At 40.7% G+C, this 24,980-nt stretch overlaps 1 protein-coding gene across 14 annotated transcripts in view; it reads left to right on the top strand.

Moving 5' to 3' along the window:
* The window catches only part of AKAP13 (A-kinase anchoring protein 13), a 344,171-nt gene that overhangs the window by 179,822 nt on the left and 139,369 nt on the right, over nt 1–24,980 (top strand). For all 14 annotated transcript variants that reach the window (XM_059912544.1, XM_059912539.1, XM_059912543.1 and 11 more), the window contains exons 7-8: nt 1,583–4,727; nt 8,486–8,619. In XM_059912544.1, the coding sequence (XP_059768527.1) occupies nt 1,583–4,727; nt 8,486–8,619 (3,279 nt within the window). The remainder of the gene's footprint in view (nt 1–1,582; nt 4,728–8,485; nt 8,620–24,980) is intronic.

The raw sequence follows: 24,980 nt of genomic DNA, 5'->3' as shown, positions 1-24,980 counted from the left end.
ACCCTTTATTAAATTTAATGACCTGCTTTCATAATTTTTTTTGGAGTCAGTTACACTCTCAGCGGGAAGGGAGGCAAGCCGTTCTGAATACCCTAAGGAGCATAGCACAGACGCTTTCAGTGAAAATTCATTTTTTGTGTACTCTATTATTAGAAGGGCTTTAGTGAGCATAACTCGTTTTACACTTACATGTGTGAACTTTTACATCAGACCCAGTGAGTAGACAGGAATCGGCTGATGATGGAGTACTGTAAGTGCTCGACACAGGAACTGAATGGGTAGGTGAATGAGATGACAGTGCACGGTGGATTTGCGTGAGATTATTGTAGTAGATCAGATAATGAGTGAAGAGCAAACCAGGCGTTAGAAAAATAGTTTTGGGACTTCCCTGGAGGCCTAGTGTTTAGGATTCTGGGCTTTCATTGTCGTGGCCCGGGTTCAATCCCTGGTCAGGGAACTGAGATCTCGCAAGCGGCGCAGTGCAGCCAAAAAAAAAAAAAAAGAGAGAGAAAAATAGTTTTTATGTGTTGAAAAAAAATTGTATCATTTTAAGGATTCCTGAAATTTTGATATAAAGGTAAACCCACTCTAAAGATCAGCGTGTTTGTTTTTCTCCATTCTTTCCTAAGCCTTATCTACATGTACTTGTAGTTTTTCCATAATTATAACCTTAGATTAACTATAAGTTTTATTTACTTTCTTAAACATTATGTTATAAATATCTTTTCCTTATTTCACTGTGGTCTTCATAGTTAACACTTATATAACAGTGTAGCATTTTCCGTCAGGTTGATTAACCATGATTGTTTTAACCATTCCTGTATAGTTGGTTACATCTGTTTTTCAAGTTGCAAAAACTATTTTTGAGATGACCTATAATATCCTCAAAGCACAGTATCATCTGAGACTAATCAAGAATTAGGTATTACTAGTTCAATGTATTCTTATTTATTTGATATTCAGTATTAGAGGAACAGAGGAACTGCTTTTATCAAGAAGTAAAAAGAATCGACCGTGCCACTCTTTTTGAAATTATAACCCCATAACTAAAATTGTTAAACTAGATTGAATGGAGCATATTTTGGAGATTAAAGGATGCTGTGTAACTCCTCAGTGAGAATTTAGGGAATGGGAGCATATGTCTGTGCCTTGTGATTGAAGAGAGTTTACCAGACTGGCCAGGATTTGTTTTTACTTGTATGTATGAGGTGGGATGGAAGCAGCCTCTGGCCCTCTAAAGCCCCTATAAAAAGTATCTTTCTCAGCTGCTCATTTGAAGATAGCCACTGTGCTTTTTTGAGGCTCAGTTTTTATCTATTTTCTAAAATAAGTTCATAATATAGAAAATAGTCATACTGTATTCTTGCCATTTTTATCATTCTAGTGGATATGCAACTGTAAGAGGAAATTAATGTCAGGAACAAGAGAGAATTTATTTGTATTTATTTAGGTTGGCTTATCCTGTGACCTTAGAGAGGCTGGAATGCTACTGAGTTCTCTCCAACAGAACTTTTGCTTATAGGTGTCAGTGACATCTTTTCCCCCAGACAATGTTTTAAAAGTATCTTCCATTTCCTCCTAGAAAACAAACCTCAAACAGATGGACAGTCTTATGCCCTCAGTGGTGACAGCACAAGAACCTTCAAGTCTGCCCAGTGACCAAGATACAGATGGTCAGTTTCTTCCCTGTGCATCAGCGCCCACAGCCAGCCAGCAGCTTGCTTCTCCTGAAGGTGCTGAGAGCTCTCAGTGCTGCCATGGGAGCACTGTGGGGCAGATTGAAAGTTCCTATGATTTGTCAAATGTGGTTAAGGAAGAGAATACAGACTCTTCCCATAGGAAGAAAAATACAGGCGTGGAGAGAAAAGGAGACGAGGAGGAGCCAGCACCTATCGTGGACTCCGGGACTGCGTCTGATCCCGACAGCTGCCGTCAGAGCACACCTGATTGCAAAGGAAAGGACACAGAAGGCCTTCCATCCTGTGGAGTCAGAAGTGAAGAAACTGGAACAAAATCTTCGGCAATGGCCACAGGCCAGGAATCTCCAGGCAGTGGAGGCCGCGTCCTGCAGGGAGGTGTAGCCCTGGAGCCCGGCACGGCCCAGTCTTTCTCTGGAGGTGAACTGGTGGTCCCTTCACCAGCAGGTGCCAGCGTCCCAGACACCGCAGGGGAAACGGAACACAGTCTCGTGAACCCAGAGGCCACCATCCAGAGGAATGTGCTTGCAGCGGGGGAGAGTATGAAGGAAAGATTTGAGGACTCTAATATCAGCACAGCTGGAGCCTCTGACGTAAAAGTCACCGACGAGCCTGTGGACAAAGCCAGCGTTCCCAACGGTGTCTCTGCCGCTGGCTCCCTGGTTGCTGACAAGCCTGCTGAGTCTTTACTTGTCGTTAGTGATGAAGAAACTGCCATTGATGAAAACACTGCAGAAACGGAAACTTCTGGAAGTTGTGAAGAGAGTGCTGATGCTCCAGGGGCTCAGAACTCTCAGTTAATTCTAGCTGCTGCAAAAGATGAGATTTCAGAAGGGCCCGAACTTGACACTCCCTGGGCCAGCATGTGTGTGGCGGTGTCACCCCCTGATTTAACCTTTCCCAGGCTGCAAAAAGATGTTATGCCAAACCAGAAATCAGAAACGAATTCATCTCGTGTTCAAAGCCAAAACAGCAAATCACCCATCTGTTCTACAACTGGAGATGATAAACTTTGTGCTGCCTCTGCATGTCGACAGAACACGGGGACTTCTAGTGGTGTGTTGGCTGTAGAACACTGTGATGACATAGTTACCCAGCCTGAAGGCACCACCACAGGGCTGCTCAACACACAACCGCTGCCCACTGCCAGCTGCTCGGAAGGCCCACAGGCTAACACGGTCACCCCTGACCCTGTTAGAGACACCCAGGAACACGTGGATTTTTGTCCTCTCCAAGTTTTGGATGAAGAAAGCCAAGGAAAAGATTCGAAACTAGAAACATCTTTAGCAAATATGCTTGAGGTATTTCCACATCCACATGCTCTTGTCCCCAAAGCTGAGAAAGAACGGGTGTCAGACCAGGCAGTGACATCAGGCAGGACTTCCTCTCTGACAGGCAGTCCCGGCAGTGAATCAGTAACCAAAGATGACGCACTTTCTCCTGTCCCCTCCTCCCAGAATGAAAAAGGAACAGCAACTCTTGAACCACATACAGATTCTAGAGATGGCCCAGATGGGGATTCGAATGATCTGGAGAAGCAGCCACCAGAAGACAGTGCAGTGGGCCTGTGCCCACCCTCCTCTGCTCTAGATCTTCAGCCCGGCATGGGGAATACCAGTCCCGTAGGACCTGGTGGGGAGTGTGAGCGTCCCTGCCTCTCAGCAGCCCCTGAAGTCCTGAATATCGTCGAGGGGGCCACTGACTCTTCCCTGCTCCATGTGGGTCAGGCCACTTTGGCCTCTGATTCCGCTTTGACTGAAGAAGGGAAAGATCAGGTGGTTCCAGAGAGCCCTGCAGCGCAGGGACCAGAAGACAAGGATAAAGCAGTGACCTGTTCCTCCATTAAGGACAGCACTCTTCGTTCAGGAACGTTGCAGGAAGAGCCGAGAACACCACCTCCTGGACAGGAGGCCCCGGGATTCTGTGAAGAACCTGGCCCAGCCGCCTGTGATGAGGACAGGGCTCCTCGGAACGGTAATTCACTGGGCACACCCATGGCCTGTCTTCACGCAGAAACTAAACATAACAAGGAAGTGGCCCCACCAGTCGCACCGCTGGTGGAAGGTGGGGCTGCACAGAGCCTGGTGCCACCAGGAGCAAGTCTGGCTGCAGACTCAAGCCAGGAGGCCTCAGGTACAGAGCAGAGCAGCTCGTGTCCATTGCCAAATCTGTTACCAGGTGGGTTCGAGGTTCTTACTTGTGAGCCATCTTCTGCTCTGGATGTTGAGGTGAAAAACACTCAGTCCCAGGGGAAGACCACTGCGTGTGAGGTGAGTGGAAATGCAGCATTGGGTGGTGCCGTGGTCAGTGCTCTGCAAGGCACCACTGGGGCCAGGAGAAAGGACATACCACACAACGCTCCAGACACCCAGATTCCGCAAGTCTCTTTGAGCCAGGAGAAGAATATGATCCTGGGTTTGCCGGGACCTTTACCGGACAAAGGTGTGACTGACCCTCAGGGAGCTGCACCCCCAGAGGTTGTGTCCCTGGGTTGGGAGAAGGGGAAGGTGGGGGGAGCAGATGGCAGCGGTAGCACAGGCGACTCCAAGGAGACACAGGTGGATGAGGAAGCGCATCACGTCCCGCCGCAGCCTGCTGCCAAAGAGCACCCCACAGAGACGGGGCTCTCAAGCCGTGGTGACAAGGCCCCAGGCAGGGGAAGGGATGGTGCCCCTCTGCCCTGCACCGTCGCTGCCAAAGCCGTGCTTCTGCCTGAGACAGCAGACTTGATTGAGGAGGCTGCGAGTCGCATAGTGGATGCTGTCATAGAACGAGTCAAGGCCTCGGGAGAACTGACGACAGAGGGGGAAGTCAGTCACATGTCACTGCCCTGTCCTTCCGAGTCGGGCCCAGGGCCTGAACAGCTGGAGAGTGCTTCTGCAGGGAAGGCGAGTGCTTTCCAGCCTGCGGAGACCCCGCCAATGGGCAGTAGTCGTGGAGAAGCCTCTGGGAACCTTGCAGGATGCTTTGCTGGAAGGGAGGAGCCAGAGAAGATTATTCTGTCTCTCCAGGGACCAACTCCGGCAACAGGTAAGCAAAGCAGAGTACAAAATCAACAGTTCGAGAAACAAGTTCCCTTAAGAGTCTCTGTGATATGCTGGTAAAAACATAGGTGTCATGTTGTTGTTTAGAGGGCTGGCGTTCATCGGGTAGGTTGCCAGGTTAACAGTCAACACCATCCGGAGAGGCACGTCATCTCAGGGTTGGACAGTTTTTGCTCCCTGCATTCCAGACTTCTGGCTTGATTGCTTAAAGCCTATAAATGCTCTATCTGTCGCACTGGAGCAGTCACGACTTTCCTAACCTGGAAAACAGTGCCTAGATCCCAGGTGCTCTAAAATGATAAAGGAATTTAGCAGATGTTTTTGTTCACATGGCTTAGTCCTTTTTCTTGAGAACCATAACAAACAGTGCTGAAAAAGTGTGTTTTATTTACAAACCTGAAACTCCTTTCTTTCCCTATCATCCTAGTCTGTGTCCTGAGCAAATTTAGTCAGAGTGGTTTCACAAACAGCTCTAAGTATCGTTGTAAGCTGATGGCCCAGCATCCCAAATGGTGGTATTAGGTCATTGGTGGAGGCTGTGGGAAGGGAACTCCCTCCTTTTCCTGCCTGAGGAGCAGACCTCCAGTTCCATTGCCTGTTGCTCTTGGGCAGCAGTCTGGGAATTGAGGACCCTGCGAAGTGCAGGGGATAGGATACAGGATTTCCGCCAGAGCTTAGTCTGCTGAGCTGCTGTCACAGGGCAGACGTTGTGTCTCCTTATCTTGGTGAAGCAGCTGCAGCAAGCAGATTGCTCACACAGCACCAGCCCGTTCTGTCTGTGGCTAACCATGTCCAGAGAGAGCAAAGAGAAACCACTGGTGTTCTGTGGAAAGAAACGATCTGAATAAAACTCCTTATTGGGGGTTGAGGCTGAAGTTCAAACTGGAGTCGGACTCGGTTTTGACTCCTGAAGTCGTTCGAGGTCAGTTTGATTCACACTTTGCGACCACCACCTGTTACCAGGTATAGACAGAGGACCTATCTCCATGCTTGCCCCCAGGCTCTCGTAGGTAAGAAGCCTGTTTTGTTTTTATTGTTTGATTGTTCTTGCCGTTCTTTCTAATTTTTGAAAACCCCTTTACTGTAGTAGGTGTTAAGAATTTGGGGGTGGGGCATGAATAGAAATGAACAAATAGAATAAGGAGAGAAGTGGCTTTAGAAAAAGAGCAATTTAAACACAGTGGTCATTTTCCCTGATAGAGGGTGTTTAACCATTTATAATCTATTTTTCCAGTTGAGGGATTTAAGAAACCTGAGGTAGTATTTTTGGTGATTTCACACTTTTTGTTTTATTAAAGTGTCTTGGATTGTTAGCAACCAACAAATTTCTATCACTAACAATCTCAGAATTTCAATGAGAAGGTCTCTAATTTTTAAAAGAAGGCACAACAGCAAGTCTATTTTGGGGGCCCTGGCAGGTTGACATTTCAGAAGAACGGGAGTGGCTGTAAGCTGATGCCTGGCTATGTTGTTTTCATTTGGGTGCTGTGTCCTTAGCCACATGGGCTGGAATTATTTCTCTTTCTGGCTCAGTAGTCAGAATTTAACCCAAGCAAGTACAAACTATGTAAGGTTTGTGTCTATAGTACCTTATGAGAAAAGGTAGAAACCAAGCTGACTTTGATTTTTTTTTCAGACTTTGATTTTTAATAGCACACAAAGATAGTAAAGGTGCTAAGAAATTATGTTTAAGATTTTAAGGCTTTAGGAAGGAAAATGAGATGAAAATCAAGTTTCAGCAGTGTCTCTGGGCTTAGGATTTTGGTGTGTGTGTTGGGGAGGGGGTGAGTTACTTATTCTGCTATCCAGAGGAGTCATATGTGCTCCAGGCTCATGGCCTCAAAGGACAGAGAGAAGTAACCAGTGATGAAGAAATTGGTGCTTTTTTCAGAAAATAGCCAGGATTGGAGAAAGTCCCTGGTCACATTGCCCTAGAGAAAAAGCACCTGAGTGTGATCTCAGACCAAAGGGTATTTCCTAGGAAGTTTACATGCCATTTATGAATTTAACCATACTGTTTTATAAGTGAGGAGACATCGGTTTAACTGCTGATTTGGAAGGAGCCACATGGCATTGGCTTTTGCTTTTATATACTGCTGTTGACAAAGCCAAATAGAAATTGAGATGAGGAAAACACAAAACTTCCAGTTAGAGTGCAGAGACGTGGCCCTTTACCCATCAGGAGCATTGGCCGCAGTGCTTTGGGAAGTTAGTTTTGCATAACTGAGCCAGGCCAGTCCCGAGGGGGCTGCCAACACCCCACAGGTCTCACTCATCTCTGTTTACCGCTGTGACTGGTTGCTACTTGCCAAGATACATATTTTCAGTTGATGGATGTAGGATAGTAAGGATGTGTCAGAAATCACATCCCCAAATAAATAAAATAAAAATCATCAACAGCCCCCCTCCAAAAAAAACAAAAAACAACCCTATCTTACTCAGAAATGTTTTGATCAAGGAATACTTCTAAGGGGGTTGCTTAGTCAGTTTTTTTTTTTTTTTTTTAACTTTAATCACATTTTATGAAATGTAAGAACGATTTTGGTTCTTTGGGCAAGGAAACGTGTTTGCCCATTTTTTAAATTACTAGTAAGATTAGGTAATTAAAAAATTAGGGCAAAGAAAGGAGACTTACAACTGTTCATTTATGGGAATGTCACTTTCTAAATCTAAAGTAGACCTTTATATATGTCACAGTGTATAAAGGTATACACTCTCACAGTGTGCTATTAGAATAAAATCTTAATATATTTTATTTATATAATTATAAAATACATAATACAATATAATATAATTTATTCTTTGGTGAAAGAAGCTTCTGTGCCCTCTGGTGTAGGGAACATTTTTCTCTGCCAGAGTAGTAGTGTGACTAGATTAATAACAACCACAGAAAATTTTCCAAATGAAATCGAGATGATAGTTCCATTTGTATTTGGATTATCAAGGTGAATTTTGACTGTTCAACCATCAGTCCCCTTTAATGAAGTGTCGAAGCCTAAAGTTGCCTCAGGCATCATTTTATCACTTCCTTGCTGTATTAGCTTGACCATATGGTAGTCGTGTAACAAAACCACTACTGTTTGGTCTGTTGAGCATAATTCTAAAGAAAACATGAAAAAACTTTTTCTTCAGAAAAGGAATTGCTGTTGATAGTGTGTAATTATGTTTTGGTTTGGGAAGAAATAAAAGTTAAAACAAAAACTAATTTATTAAGAATAGTTCAGTCTTATCAATTGCTGTGATGGGTAGGTGAGTGTATGTAGTATGTTTTTAAAGGAAGACTCTTCCCAAAGGCTTTATCTCATTCTCAGCAGCTCTTTCCTTTTTGTCCTGTACAAATACATCTCTTGCCTCTTTGATAATGGTCAGGATGGGCTACTAGCTTTAGCTATTAATCTGTTCCCTTAAAGCTTGTCAGTTTTCTTTTCCATGTGCAAGTCAGCACCATACTCATCAAATTGTCATTGAAAAAGTCAGTAGTGAAAATGGAAGTTCAGTGGACATTGAACTGGGTCTTACCTTAGCTACAAACCCACACAGAAGCTGGAGAAAACCATACAACCAGGTGATGAGGGACTAGCTCAGCACAAGGTCAGAAATGACACCCGCTCCAAAATAATACTTTCTATTTAACACAAAGGGAAAGGCAAACAAAACACATGAAACCTGGAGCATGTTGTGTAAATAGTAAGGCCCAGGAATCAATTTTTCAAATGCACTTTGTAACCACCTTGTTCTCTTCAGAAATGCCAGACACGAAAGCTGAAGATGAAGTGGATTTTCTGAGTAATAGCAAGGAGAGTTCAGTTTCTGAAGAGGTGGCTGTAGGAAACATAGCTTCTACGCCGGAGGTGAAACAAGGCCCGAAGACCCAGGCGGTAAGTCTGTATGAGCACAAAGTGTGTTTAGCCTGCTCTGCTGTGTCTGATTTATGGCCTTGTTTGGGGGATTTTTTTGATTCACAGTAGGATTTTTTTCCCTTTCTCCCTTGTTGCCTCATATACAAATGTGGACATGTTGCAGTGAAGCTTTTGCATAGCATAGTTTTAGAATGGACCCTCCTGCAGGGATCCCTTGGAGATTATAATGCAAAACGCTTTTCCTGTGAGCACAAGACTTTGCAATTTGTCATGAGGTTTAACATGTCACAAAATGGGAATTACCGGAAAAAGGGATCTATTAACCCTTCTTAAACCTGACTCTTCTTTCTTTATATAGAAACTGATAGCAAAAATGAGATTTTAACTTAAAGCTCAACACTGACTAAAATATGAAGTATGTCATTTTTAATGATGGAAAAAAAAGTTCACTAGGTTTTCATAATAGCTCTTTTGAGACATAGTTCACATAACCGTAAAATTCACTCATTCAAGTAAAGTGCGCAGTTTAGTAGTTTTTAATATATTTACAAAGTCTTAAAACTGTCACCACCATCTAATTTTCTAACGTTGTCATCATGCTGAAAAGAAACCCCATGTTCATTAGCAGTTCACTCCCACCCCCCTCAGCTAACAGTCACTAATCTCCTTTCTGTCTCTATGGGTTTGCCCATTCCGGAACTTCATATAAATGCAGTTATAGAATATGTGGCCTTCGGTGACTGGTTTCTTTCACTTAGTGTAACGTTTCAAGGTTCATCCATGTTGTAACATTGATCAGTATTTCATTTCTTTTTATTGCCAAGTAATATCCTGTTGTATGGATATACCACATGTGCATTTGGATTGTTTCTACTTTTTCGCTATTGTGAATAATAACTGCTGTGAACATTTGTGTATAAGTTTGTGTGGACATATGTTTTCATATACTTAGTAATGGGTGTGCTGACCCATATGGTAATTTTATATTTAATACTAAGTTTTCAAAAATGGTTTTCTTCAGGGTCTTGAGATTATTGTTCTTCTTGTTTAAAGCTATTAACTTGTAAAACTAGAGAACTTAAACTTGAGAGAAACAGGGTTCTAAGCTTTAGATTCCACACTTGTTTTAAAAAAAAGAACACCTTTTGGAAGCTGAAAAATCGAGTTACTGGCCTAAATCATATTGCCCGTCGGAAAATGAGCCTTCCTTGTCTAGACTTGAGGGTGCACTGTGTTTGCTGTTCAGAGGGCTAAGTATTTTTTCATAAAGTTACCCCAGTACAGAAACAGAACTATACCCTCCCAAACTGTTTCAAGTGTATAGACTGTGATAAACAAGCTTCATTTTATTGGAGTACAGTGGTCGGGAGGTGCTGACTGTTTTCACCCACCCCTTATTACAGATAGCATTCATGACTCATGCTTGGGTGGCTGCTAGTACAGCAGGCATTATACAGACAAATGTTGCTTTTGCCCCTGGGGAAAGAAAAGAGAACACACCCTGCATGGGTACATGTGTCTTTGTTTCCAGGAGCCCCTAAAAAAGGAAAGGAACAAACTCACATCCTTGAATTCAAATGCCTCTGCTTCGTAGTCTTCCATCTGAAGTCTTGCTAATTAGTGTCCTTGAGTGCAGCCTGATGCTTGGCCATAGACCTTTTGCTTTCCCATGAGGATATCTCTGTCCTGACTGTATCTTGACTATTATAAAAAAGAAAACAAAACACTGTTTTTTTAAAACAAAGTTCCTCCTCTCGTCTCTTTCCTCTTCTCATTTTTCCTCCAGTTTTAGGAGTTGAGAGAGGTAATATTCCTCTGGTTGGTCATGAAGCCTCATTTTACAGATAAAAGAATTACACCCTCAGAGAGTCACATGGCTACCTCAAGGTCAGAGCCTGCTAGAATGGGAGCTTGTAGTTTGGTTCTAACCTAGGACTTGCCCAGTGGGGTGCTTTCCTCCCTGACTCTTAACCCCAGGCTCTGTGACTGTGGGGTATATTGTAAGGAGCATCAATATGTGAGAACCATGTAATTTGTCTGTTGCTAGGGGTTGTCTGTTGCTAGGGGTTATCTGTGCTTTGTCTCTGCCTTCACTTAGCGTAGTTAGAGAAAGCATACGTGAATGGAATTTTTAGTTCATGAAGATTTTCAGGTCTACACAGTGGAGCGTTTTGTGTTCACGGCATTCTTAAAGTGACGTGAAATCTGACCACTGACCTCCCCTCCCTGTTGCTCTGCCAGCCTTGCCTTACTTGCTATGGATTGAAAGGAGAAAGCATGGACACACAATTTGATCTTTCCAATGCCCCATTTTCTCTTTTTTCCCATTTAACTTTTCACATGCTATATTCATTGAGAAGTTCCCAAACGATTTTGGTAAAGGACAGAGAGTAAATATTTTAGGGTATGTGGGACATACAGTTTCTGTAACAACTAATCAACTTTGATGTTATAGTGTGAAAGCAGCCACAGGCTGCATGTAAACAAGAGTGTGACTGTGTTCCAATAAAACTTTATAGAAATTTGAATTTCATATCATGAAGTAATTTAATATTTTGAAATATTCTTTTCTGAATTTTTTTCAATCATTAAAAAAATGTAAAATCTACTCTTAGGTTTTTTTTTACGGGCTGTACAAAAACAAGCGGTGGCCTAGTGGTGGTAGTTTGTGGGCTCCTGGCCTAGAGAATACTTGTGCTTCAGTGGATGAAAAGAAAGAGAAAGCAAGTAGAATTTTTTTCTTTTATAAATTGTTTCAGCTTGCCGTGAAAGCTCTGGTTATTAAACTGCACGTAGGAAGGCGGAGAGTTCCGATTCTGTGTTTCTCCTGAATTTGCTTTTTGACTTAGTCTCTCCAGGGCTCAGCTTCCTTACTCTATTCGTCTTCTAGCCTTAACCTTCTGGAGTCTGGGTTTGAAGTCTGAAAAGGGTTACTTGAGCTAGTGATTGTAGTCGAGGGTGGAGTGGCATTTGTTTAGCATTATTTAATTTGATCTTTCAGACACATGCCCAGTCTCTTTGTTGGCCTTGGGAATAAGCCAGTCATTGCTTCATTGACTCATTGTTTCACTGAATCATCCTTTTCCAAATGTAAAACGGGAAAAAACTGTGTATCTTACGCTTTGCTACTGTCTTGAAAACCTAGAGCATAGGTTCATAAAGGAATTAGGCAGTATCAAGAATAGTGCTTGCTTATATCCTCAGAGAAAACACATGTATGTGTTAAATGCTACAGGTGTCTTGATACATGATACGTGGTCCTAACAGATACTTCTTCACTGAATCGAAAATTGTTCACAATTCCAAAGGCCAGGTTTTATACACAATATGGTCCATTCACATTAGTCATTTTATCAGCATTTTATAGTCATGGTTTTTATTAAGTATTGCCAAAGCCTTAATACTAGTTACAATTTAATATTCAACATTATCCCTTCTTATATACATTCCTGGTTTCAAGGTTCTCAGATTACCTCCTGTAGTCCTCTTTTTTTCCCCTCAGTGAGTTAATATATATCAAGTACTTAGAGCCTGACATGCAATAAGTAGCACTTAGCATTATTATTATTAATTAGTTTTATAACTTTAGATTCCAGTATCCTTTTTACTCATTTGTGTAACCAGTGGCATATGGTGGTTCCTAAAACAATCACGCCTCAGGTTCTGCTTCTTGAACGTTGTTAAAAAAGCGTCAGGAATAGCATCAAATGTTAATTTAAGATGGGAAACATGGTGCTTGTTTTACTTCTGAGACCTTTAGAATTTGAGTGAAGCTTAAAGATTATCTGAAGTCTAATACCTTTGCTTTATAGGAGGAAAAAAATGGTTTCTGGAAAGTTAAGCAACTTGCCTCATTTTACAACTAGTTAATTCTGTACACTAGACTAGAACCTCATTTCTGTGTCCGTGATGTTTCTGCTATACTGTGGTTTCCAGAAAAGTCATCCTGAGGGTATACTTCTGGGGAATTCAGTTCACTTGGATGGGTTTTTGCATTTTAAACAAGTACCCCTGAATGATGCCTACACACCCTAAGATTCTAAAACCATTGCATTATACTCTCGTGCTTTCGGTGATAGTTGGAGAAATTCCTTTGGCTGTTTTAGGATCTAAGCTGATTCACTTTAAAATAAGTCTCATGTTCTTATTATAATTTGTTTAGCTGTAGCTAAGTACCATCAAGATGGTATTTGTCCAGAGAGTTTGCATTTGATGCACAAATTACTAAGATTTTCCAAACCTGCCATTTATTTCCTAAAGAATGATATGACTGGGTGTAGACGTGACATTCAATACTTGAGTCCAGAACAGAAAGCCTTCTGGGACCATTCACCTTGAGAAAATGCTCCATGGTGGCCAGGAAGGAATTCTGACTCCTCCTTCCCTGCCCCAGTGCTGCAAACCAGCATACTGCATGTCCTCTATGAATCTTTTCAACATGTGGCCAAGTTCATTAGGAAGGAGCTTGCTTCCCTGGGGTAGCTGTTCCTTAAGGTATTTCTGTAATAATTCCTTTTCCAAATGATCATTGCAAAAGCTCATTAGCCATATGGAAGAGTTAATTCAGCAAGCCAGGTATATCTTGTCAGGATGCCCATGGTCCTGGCAGCCAAACACTCAAGAACAAACATGTTCAAGCACAACTATAAAATCCCATATGTTGAGTATTAGGTTACTGGGAAAGTCTACTCTTCATTTAACACACACTCCCCAATCAGAACCATGCTCCCTTTTTAAAAAAATACCTACACAGGGCTTCCCTGGTGGCACAGTGGTTAAGAATCCGCCTGCCAATGCAGGGGACACGGGTTCGAGCCCTGGTCCGGGAAGATCCCACGTGCCGCGGAGCACCTAAGCCTGTGCGCCACAACTACTGAGCCTGTACTCTAGAGCCCGCCCGCGAGCCACAACTACTGAATCCCGAGTACCTAGAGCCCGTGCTCCGCAACAAGAGAAGCCACTGCAATGAGAAGCCTGCGCACCCCAATGAAGAGTAGTTCCCGCTCGCCGCAACTAGAGAAAGCCCGCATGCAGCAATGAGGACCCAATGCCGCCAAAAATAAACAAATAAATAAATAAATTTATTAAAAAAAAAAAAAACGACACAGCCAAACATTAAATTAACTGAATTTCCATTCTTAGTTATTTTTACAACAATATTAATATTTGTTTCTTCAAGGTTGTGGTAAGGGCAGTGTTGGACTATTTCTGGTTAAAATCTTGAATTCTCCCTGTAGTTTGATTATTTTCTGTGTTTCCTTCCTCTTGTCTCAAGGGGGCGAGCTTGCATTTCCATCCCTAGTCCAGGAATCTCTTGAAAAAAGTTTTCGTTTTGTGTGGCTCTTCACACCCTTCATGCACACCTGCCATAGGAAAATATGGCAGCTCTCAGGGTATCTGGTAACTAACTGGACCGGTCGTAGCACTGATATTCAAAATGACTCACACATCCTACCCTCTTATTTAACAGTTTTCAGTTTTAAAAAAGGTCTTTTTAAAAATGTCTCTGCTATCATATTTACATATGTATAGTTTCGTGGTATACGTGTCATCTAGGAAAAAGCAGAGTGACCTCTTCATGTCGCCAGTAAGTCTCCTCTGCGTATATTTGGCATGTAAGAGAACTAGCACCGTGCCCACCCCCCGCTGCCAATTTTCCTTTTTGGGTCCAAATCTAGAGCTAGCTTCAGTCACGGGGAAACATACTCCTCAGCTGTTTCATACAGAATCTTTGGAGACACTCTGGATGTCTCTTATGAAATGGGGTCAACAAGAAATTCTCCAAGTGTTCTTCTAGAGAAGATAGTTGCAAAAAAGAAGTGCCTTAAAGAAGCCCAGATCATAAAGCCGTAAGTGGAAAAACTACAACCTTAATGTAAAAATATCTGTAAGAGTATAATTTAATGATCTAACTATACATTTTTTCCTTTTTTTAAAAAACTGAGGTATAGATGATGTACAGTATTATATGTTTCAGCTGTTTAGCAGTGATTCACAATTTTTCAAGCTTATGTTCCATATATAGTTACTAAAAAATATTGGCTATATTCCCTCTGTTGTATAATATATCCTTGTAACTTATTTATTTTATACATAGTAGTTTGTCCCTCTTAATCCCCAGACCCTATCTTGCCCTTCCCTCCTTCTTTCTCCCCCATGGTGACCACTAGTTTGTTCTTTTTATCTGTGAGTCTCTTTCTGTTTTGTTATATTCACTAGTTTGTTTTACTTTCTTAGATTCCACGTATAAGCGATATCATACAATATTTGTCTTTCTCTGTTGGACTTGCTTCACTTAGCGTAATACCTTCCAAGTTCATCCATATTATTGCAAATGGCAAAAATCCATTCTTTTTCATGGCTGAGTAGTAGTACAAATATACCATTGTATATAGCTATACATTTTTCAGTGACCTTGAGGAAATTATTTAATTTCTCTGATCTCCATTTTCCCACTTGTATAATGGTTAGGTAATCTCTAATGTTTCTTCAGGTTCTTAATTTTTAACCAGTGTGTGATTCTAAAATGATAGGAATAAGTTCATGAATGTTGGGGTGTATATCTTACTGTATTGGAGTAAAAGGGCAACCGCGCAGGACTTTTTAAAATCACACTTTCTTTAATGGCCAGTTCTTACTGATCACTTTTTCTTTGAACATTTTCCAGGGTGTTTTGCTCTGCAGTCTTAACTTTGATTAACAATCCACTTCTTTCTCTCAAAGAACTGCTTAATCATAGGTCATATGTGCATTTTGGAGGAGGCGTGTGTGCCTTTTCTTTTTTCCTCCTGTTGGGACAAAAGAACCAAATGTGATTCTTATCACTCTTTTGGCCCATTTGTTAGACTCCTCATCTCACTTTTGTTCATTCTTATCTCATTATATTGACAGCCAAGGTTAGTAGCCAAGCACAGTGGAAAGATTATGGAGCCCAGTAAACCACGGTTTTAATCCCAGTTATGGCCCTTGATCTGCCACTTTGATCCATTTGTTTAGAGGCTCAGTTTCCTCATCTATAAATTTGGGATAATGATGCCAACTTCAAGAGTTATTTGTACTAACTAGAGTTAGTATAGTGTCCAGCATGTACTAGACGTTTTATAAGCAGTAGGGTGTAACTCTATCTCATTTTAAACTAACTCAGAATTATCAGACCCACTCTTAAGACTCGATGGATGAATGATTTTAAATAGGTGATGGTTAAAATGATCTTGGAAGAAGTTACCAACTGTATCAGGCCATAGTGTTACTTATTTAAATTACCATGTCAGTTTGTATTTACTGTGAGGGTGCACTGATTTATTCAGTACTTCATTCAACAAATGTTCTTGAACTCTGTGCTAGACCTTAGAAATGCTGAAATGAAAATAGGCCTGTCTCCACATTCAAATTCATATTCCAGTGGGAAGAGACAATTACTAAACCAATAAGATACAGTCTGGTAAGTGTTAAAATATATAGACAAACTCAGGGTGGCTTATGAATAGATATATTTCAGCTAGATAAATGGTAAATTCTTCTCTCTAAGTTCCTATATAGCCCCTGGGAGGAGGGACGTTTCTAAGGAATGGTGTATTATTTTTACACTGTTTACCTCAAGTGGCTTCCCAAGTTTCATTTTAAAGGAGGATTGTCTTTTGTGGGGGTGAAGATATGTGCATTCCGTGTCAGAAACTCAGGCTTGGGTGTAACCGTTATTTCTGCCAGTGGACTTGGAAGGGCCCCCAGTAGGCGACCTCTCAGGAAAACTAGTGTACTGCTTCTGACCCCAAGTTCTATGTTCATCTTACTGACATAAACATGACTTTATGGCTGCTTGTTTTCTCCTCTTAAGAGAAGAAGCTTCCATAGTAGAAAAACTAAAAGAAAAACATCATTTGATCTGTGGAGAAAGGCTTAGGTGCTTCTCAGTGACGCACATAATTGGGACAGTTATAGATTTCTGAGATTTTGATTGTGTATTTTAAGAAGATGCCTTGCTGGTTGGCCACCATAAGAGAAAAGGTGCACGCTGTGTATGGAATTGTTTATCCAGAAAAGGTTTCAGAGGTACTGATTTCTGATATTTTGGGCCTATTAGGCTGCTCAACTTTGTGATGTAGTCTGTGGCTTTGATTTCCTTTATTCATTCATTTAGTAAACTTTAGATGAATGCCTTTCCCTCTCAAGGTATTGCATTGAATATGTAGGGAAGTGAAAAGAGGTTAGATACTGTCTTTTTCCCCAGTTTAGTTAAATAAAGAAAGCACATACAGGCATAATCACAATCTGTGGCTGCAGTATGTGAGACGTGCCATAGGTGCCTTTAAGGTGCTCTAGAAGTTCACAGAGAGATGAATTCTTCCTGAGAAGTGCTTGTCTGAAATGTAGTGATGTTTCCTTGGTGATAACCTTGTTGTAACACACGTGGTATAAATATTCATTAGAAAGTAGGGATAGGTTCAGGGAACCTTTGATGTGCTCTCCAGCTTTATAGTTCTTTATTGCTTTCACAATGTACTTGGCCCTTCCAGGATCTAAGAATTGCCAGAAACGCCCCAATTTCAGTTTAGGAAACTGAAAAGTAACATTTACCAAAAGAAGCATGAAGAATGGAAGTATTTGGTAATATGTGAACCATGTAGGAATTAAAAAGAGTAGTACCTCTGTTTAAATATTTCCATTCAGCCAGTATAAATCTACATTCCCTCCTTGCCTCTTTCATACAGTGATATAGCCATTTTGCTTCCATTCTGAGAACCCCCAAAGCCCCATCCCTCCTTGTGGAACCAAAGAATTGTGACATGGTCTTAAGTCATTGCCACGTGTGTAGTCTTCAATAGAAAGGTAGTTGATGATGAAGATACTTTCTATAAAGTTCAGAACAGGAAATACTCTTAGGAGCACAATTAAAATATCTTGAGTTTAAGTCTTACTCAGAAGTCACAGTAAGCCAAATATTTATTATATTGATCTTCCTTATCTGTGCAGCAGTTGGCATTCTGTCCTGAGTCATCAGAATTGATATATATTTAAGAGTTTTGAAAGCCTAGTCATTATGCGGTTGGAATTTGGGGTCGAACCGAAGTATAAGAATGAAATAGATTTTTTGTGTTTGGTTCCTGGATTTCTATTGAAGATAGCTGCAGAAGATGATTTCTGGAACAGTTTGAACTACTTATGACAGGAATAATTAGATTAAGTGTATAGCTCCCCAAAGCGGACACTGTAGAAAGTGTTTATTTGAATGTCTAAATTTGACTTGGAACTTTCATTCATGTGAGATATACAGTAGTCCTCCCTTATCCGTGGGGCGTGTGTTCCCAGACCCCTGTAGACGCCTGAAACCTTGGATAGTGCCAAATCCTATATAGACTATGTTTTTTCATACACATACATACCTGTGAAAAAGTTTAATTTATGAATTAGGCACAGTAAGGGATTAACAACAACAATAATAAAATGGAACAGTTATAACTATACTGTAATAAAAGTTATGTGAATGTGATCTCTCTCTCAGAATACCTTAAATCTGTAATGTCTTTTCCATCTTAACTAAGCACGCACGGTGCCCATAATTTTTGCAGTTTGAGGTGCTATGGTAAAAATAGCACTATTTTCTTTTTCCTTCTTCACAATTTCACAGAAAATTCATCCTTACCATAGATCTTAGCAACCTCAGCAGACGATTTTTCCCCCCTTCCCTATTAAGTCTAGAACTTTCATCTTCCACTTAAAAGATGCACTTTACATCTGTGGTAGATCCAAAATGCCAGCATCACTACTCTTGTGCTTTGGGACCATTATTAAATAAAATAAGCGTTAGTTGAACACCACAGTGTGTACTGAGATAGTCAATCTGATAACCAGAACAGCTACTAAGTGACTAATGGGCAGGATACGCCAGACAAAGGAACGACTCACGTCCCAGGTGGGGCAGAGCGGGATGATGCGAGATTACATCAGGCTACTCAGAATGGTGCACAACTAAAAACATATGAATTGTTTACTTCTGGAATTTTCCATTTAATATTTTCTGACTACGGTTGAGTACAGGTAACTGAAATCATGGAAATTAAAACCTCAGATGAGGGGGGACTACTGTATACATAAACGTGTGTATTTCTTCTACTACATAGAACGTGAGATACTTTTCGAGCATCACAGCATCTGGGAAATTTTGCTCTACCCCTTTCCTGAAGCAGTAGTAAAAAAAAAAAAAAAAAGGAGGGGGGATAAATAGTGAAAAAGTATGACTGACTTTCTTGCTCAGAGTCTCCTTGAAGAAAGATAGACCAGTAGAAAAATGTACTTAAGTTGGAGATACCTCGCCACCCTGTTGGTTTGTTTGCAGAAATAGAACGGGATCGTAAGATTTGTATTGGGACCATTTAAAGGTCTTTTCTGCTCCCATGGGGTCCTGGGCTGAGGAGCAAGGGCGGGAACTTCGAGACTAGGGCGACGTGAAAGCCATGTGGTGGACAGGCTCTTGGTTCTCCAGCCAGGCGTCAGGGCTGTGCCACTGAGTGGGAGAGCCAAGTTCAGGACACTGGTCCACAAGAGACCTTCCAGCTCCACATAATATCAAACGGCAAAAATCTCCCAGAGATCTCCATCTCAACGCCAAGACCCAGCTTCACTCAACGACCAGCAAGCTACAGTGCTGGACACCCCATGCCAAACAACTAGCAAGACAGGAACACAACCCCATCCATAAGCACAGAGGCTGCCTAAAATCATAATAAGGACACAGACAGCCCAAAACACACCACCAGACGTGGACCTGCCCACCAGAAAGACAAGATCCAGCCTCATCCACCAGAACACAGGCACTAGTCCCCTCCACCAGGAAACGTACACAACCCACTGAACCAATCTTAGCCACTGGGGACAGACACCAAAAACAACAGGAACTACAAACCTGCAGCCTGCGAAAAGGAGACCCCAAACACAGTAAGTTAAGCAAAATGAGAAGACAGAGAAACACACAGCAGATGAAGGAGCAAGGCAAAAACCCACCAGACCTAACAAACGAAGAGGAAATAAGCGGTCTACCTGAAAAAGAATTCAGAATAATGATAGTAAAGATGATCCAGAATCTTGGAAATAGAATGGAGAAAATACAAGAAACGTTTAACAAGGACCTAGAAGAACTAAAGAACAAACAAACAGTGATGAACAACACAATAAATGAAATTAAAAATTCTCTAGAAGGGATCAATAGCAGAATAACTGAGGCAGAAGAACGGATAAGTGACCTGGAAGATAAAATAGTGGAAATAACTACTGCAGAGGAGAAAAAAGAAAAAAGAATGAAAAGAATTGAGGACAGTCTCAGAGACCTCTGGGACAACATTAAATGCACCAACATTTGAAATATAGGGGTCCCAGAAGAAGAAGAGATAAAGAAAGGGACTGAGAAAATATTTGAAGAGATTATAGTTGAAAACTTCCCTAATATGGGAAAGGAAATAGTTAATCAAGTCCAGGAAGCACGGAGAGTCCCGTACAGGATAAATCCAAGGAGAAACATGCCAAGACACATATTAATCAAACTATCAAAAATTAAATACGAAGAACAAATATTAAAAGCAGCAAGGGAAAAACAACACATAACGCATAAGGGAATCCCCATAAGGTTAACAGCTGATCTTTCAGCAGAAACTCTGCAAGCCAGAAGGGAGTGGCAGGACATATTTAAAATGATGAAGGAGAAAAACCAACAACCAAGATTACGCTACGCAGCAAGGATCTCATTCAAATTTGATGGAGAAATTAAAACCTTTACAGACAAGCAAAAGCTAAGAGAATTCAGCACCTCCAAACCAGCTTTACAACAAATGCTAAAGGAACCTCTCTAGGCAGGAGACACAAGAGAAGGAAAAGACCTACAATTATAAACCCAAAACAATTAAGAAAATGGTAATAGGAACGTACAAATCGATAATTCCCTTAAATGTAAATGGATTAAATGCTCCAACCAAAAGACATAGACTGGCTGAATGGATACAAAAACAAGACCCGTATATATGCTGTCTACAAGAGACCCACTTCAGACATAGGGACACAGAAGACTGAAAGGGAGAGGATGGAAAAAGATATTCCATGCAAATGGAAATCAGAAGAAAGCTGGAGTAGCAATTCTCATATCAGACAAAATAGACTTTAAAACAAAGACTATTACAAGAGACAAAGAAGGACACTACATAATGATCAAGGGGTCAATCCAAGAAGAAGATACAACAATTGTAAATATTTATGCACCCAACATAGGAGCACCTCAATACATAAGGCGAATGCTAACAACCATACAAGGGGAAATCGACAGTAACACAGTCATAGTAGGGAACATTAACACCCCACTTTCACCAATGGACAGATCACCCAAAATGAAAATAAATAAGGAAACACAAGCTTTAAATGATACATTAAACAAGATGGACTTAATTGATATTTATAGGACATTCCATCCAAAAACAACAGAATACACATTTTTCTCAAGTGCTCATAGAACATTCTCCAGGATAGATCATATCTTGGGTCACAAATCAAGCCTTGGTAAATTTAAGAAAATTGAAATCATATCAAGTATCTTTTCCGACCACAACGCTATGAGGCTAGATATCAATTACAGGAAAAAATCTGAAAGAAATACAAACACATGGAGGCTAAACAACACACTACTTAATAACCAAGAGATCGCTGAAGAAATCAAAGAGGAAATCAAAAAAATACCTAGAAACAAATGTCAATGAACACACGATGACCCAAAACCTATGGGATGCAGCAAAAGCAGTTCTAAGAGGGAAGTTTATAGCAATACAATCCTACCTTAAGAAACAAGAAACATCTCAAATAAACAACCTAACCTTACACCTAAAGCAATTAGAGAAAGAAGAACAAAAATACCCCAAAGGTAGCAGAAGGCAAGAAATCATAAAGATCAGATCAGAAATAAATGAAAAAGAAATGAAGGAAACGATAGCAAAGATCAATAAAACTAAAAGCTGGTTCTTTGAGAAGATAAACAAAATTGATAAACCATTAGCCAGATTTATCAAGAAAATAAGGGAGAAGACCCAAATCAATAGAATTAGAAATGAAAAAGGAGAAGTAACAACTGATACTGCAGAAATACAAAGGATCATGAGAGATTACTACAAGCAACTATATGCCAATAAAATGGACAACCTGGAAGAAAGGCACAAATTCTTAGAAATGCACACTCTTCCAAGACTAAACCAGGAAGAAATAGAAAATATGAACAGTCCAATCACAAGCACTGAAATTGAAACTGTGATTAAAAATCTTCCAACAACAAAAGCCCAGGACCAGATGGCTTCACAGGCAAATTCTATCAAACATTTAGAGAAGAGCTAATACCTATCCTTCTGAAACTCTTCTAGAATATAGCAGAGGGAGGAACACTCCCAAACTCATTCTACAAGGTCACCATCACTCTGATACCAAAACCAGACAAAGATGGCACAAAGAAAGAAAACTACAAGCCAATATCACTGATGAACATAGATGCAAAAATCCTCAACAAAATACTAGCAAACAGAATCCAACAGCACATTAAAAGGATCATACACTATGATCAAGTGGGGTTTATCCCAGGAATGCGAGGATTCTTCAATATACGCAAATCAATCAACGTGATACACCATATTAACAAACTGAAGGAGAAAAACCATATGATCATCTCAATAGATGCAGAGAAAGCTTTTGACAAAATTCAACACCCATTTATGATAAAAAACCCTCCAGAAAGTAGGCATAGAGGGAACTTTCCTCAACATAATAAAGACCATATATGACAAACCCACAGCCAACATCCTCCTCAGTGGTGAAAAACTGAAACCATTTCCACTAAGATCAGGAACAAGACAAGATTGCCCACTCTCACCACTGTTATTCAACATAGTTTTGGAAGTCTTAGCCAGAGCAATCAGAGAAGAAAAAGAAATAAAAGGAATCCAAATCGGAAAAGAAGAAGTAAAGCTGTCACTGTTTGCAGATGACATGATACTATACATAGAGAATCCTAAAGATGCTACCAGAAAACTACTAGAGCTAATCAATGAATTTGGTAAAGTAGCAGGATACAAAATTAATGCACAGAAATCTCTTGCATTCCTGTACACTAATGATGAAAAATCTGAAAGTGAAATTAAGAAAACACTCCCATTTACCATTACAACAAAAAGAGTAAAATATCTAGGAATAAACCTACCTAAGGAGACAAAAGACCTGTATGCAGAAAACTATAAGACACTGATGAAAGAAATCAAAGATGATACAAATAGATGGAGAGATATACCATGTTCTTGGATTGGAAGAATCAACATTGTGAAAATGACTCTACTACCCAAAGCAATCTACAGATTCAATGCAATCCCTATCAAACTACCACTGGCATTTTTCACAGAACTAGAACAAAAAATTTCACAATTTGTATGGAAACACAAAAGACCCCGAATAGCCAAAGCAATCTTGAGAACGAAAAACGGAGCTGGAGGAATCAGGCTCCATGACTTCAGACTATATTACAAAGCTGCAGTAATCAATACAGTATGATACTGGCACAGAAACAGAAATACAGATCAATGGAACAGGATAGAAAGGCCAGAGATAAACCCATGCACATATGGTCACCTTATCTTTGATAAAGGTGGCAAGAATATACAGTGGAGAAAAGACAGCCTCTTCAATAAGTGGTGCTGGGAAAACTGGACAGCTACATGTAAAAGAATGAAATTAGAACACTCCCTGACACCATACACAAAAATAAACTCAAAATGGATTAAAGACCTAAGTGTAAGACCAGACACCTTCAAACTCTTAGAGGAAAACATAGGCAGAACACTCCATGACATAAATCACAGCAAGATCTTTTTTGCCCCACCTCCTAGAGAAATGGAAATAAAAACAAAAATAAACAAATGGGACCTAATGAAACTTAAAAGCTTTTTCACAACAAAGGAAACCATAAACAAGACGAAAAGACAACCCTCAGAATGGGAGAAAATATTTGCAAATGAAGCAACTGACAAAGGATTAATCTCCAAGATTTACAAGCAGCTCAATATCAAAAAAACAAACAACAATCCAAAAATGGGCAGAAGACCTAAATAGACATTTCTCCAAAGAAGATATACAGATTGCCAACAGACACATGAAAGAATGCTCAACATCATTAATCATTAGAGAAATGCAAATCAAAACTACAATGAGATATCATCTCACACTGGTCAGAATGGCCATCATCAAAAAATCTAGAAACAATAAATGCTGGAGAGGGTGTGGAGAAAAGGGAACCCTCTTGCACTGTTGGTGGGAATGTAAATTGATACAGCCACTATGGAGAACAGTATGGAGGGTCCTTCAAAACCTAAAAATAGAACTACCGTACGACCCAGCAATCCCACTACTGGGCATATACCCTGAGAAAACCATAATTCCAAAAGAGTCATGTACCAAAATGTTCATTGCAGCTCTATTTACAATAGCCAGGACATGGAAGCAACCTAAGTGTCTATCAACAGATGATGGATAAAGAAGATGTGGCACATATATACAATGGAATATTACTCAGCCATAAAAAGAAACGAAACTGAGTTATTTGTAGTGAAGTGGATGGACCTAGAGACTGTCATACAGAGTGAAGTAAGTCAGAAAGAGAAAAACACATACCGTATGCTAACACATATATATGGAATCTAAGAAAAAAAAAAAAGGTCATGAAGAACCTAGTGGCAAGACGGGAATAAAGACACAGACCTACTAGAGAATAGACTTGAGGATATGGGGAGGGGGAAGGGTAAGATGTGACAAAGTGAGAGAGTGGCATGGACATATATACACTACCAAACGTAAAATAGATAGCTAGTGGGAAGCAACCACATAGCACAGGGAGATCAGCTCGGTGCCTCGTGACCACCTAGAGGGGTGGGATAGGGAGGGTGGGAGGGAGGGAGATGCAAGAGGGAAGAGATATGGGCACATATGTATATGTATAGCTGATTCACTTTTTTATAAAGCAGAAACTAACACACCATTGTAAAGCAATTATACTCCAATAAAGATGTTAAAAAAAATAAAAACTAAAAAAATAAAGGTCTTTTCTGTTTGTATTCCAGATTCTGCAACTACAGGAAATCAAAATCTTCCAGAACATGTTGTTCTTGTTATAAAATCTTATTGTAGGGCGGCAACTGTAGTCTCTGTCATGCAGTTTATACCCTGTAGTTTGCAGTCTATACCCAGAGTGCTCCAGTGCTCAAAGGGCCTGCCCTTGTTTGCCCAGCTGGTTAGCACAGAGCCAGGCCCAGGACCCCAAACCCTGGAGCCTTGCTGTGGGCCAGCCTCTCCCTGCCTGCCCACCTCTACTTGAGAGA

This window comes from Balaenoptera ricei, chromosome 2, assembly GCF_028023285.1.
Source record: "Balaenoptera ricei isolate mBalRic1 chromosome 2, mBalRic1.hap2, whole genome shotgun sequence".
Taxonomy (NCBI): Eukaryota; Metazoa; Chordata; class Mammalia; order Artiodactyla; family Balaenopteridae; genus Balaenoptera; species Balaenoptera ricei.
This window is presented reverse-complemented; position numbering and strand designations above follow the sequence as displayed.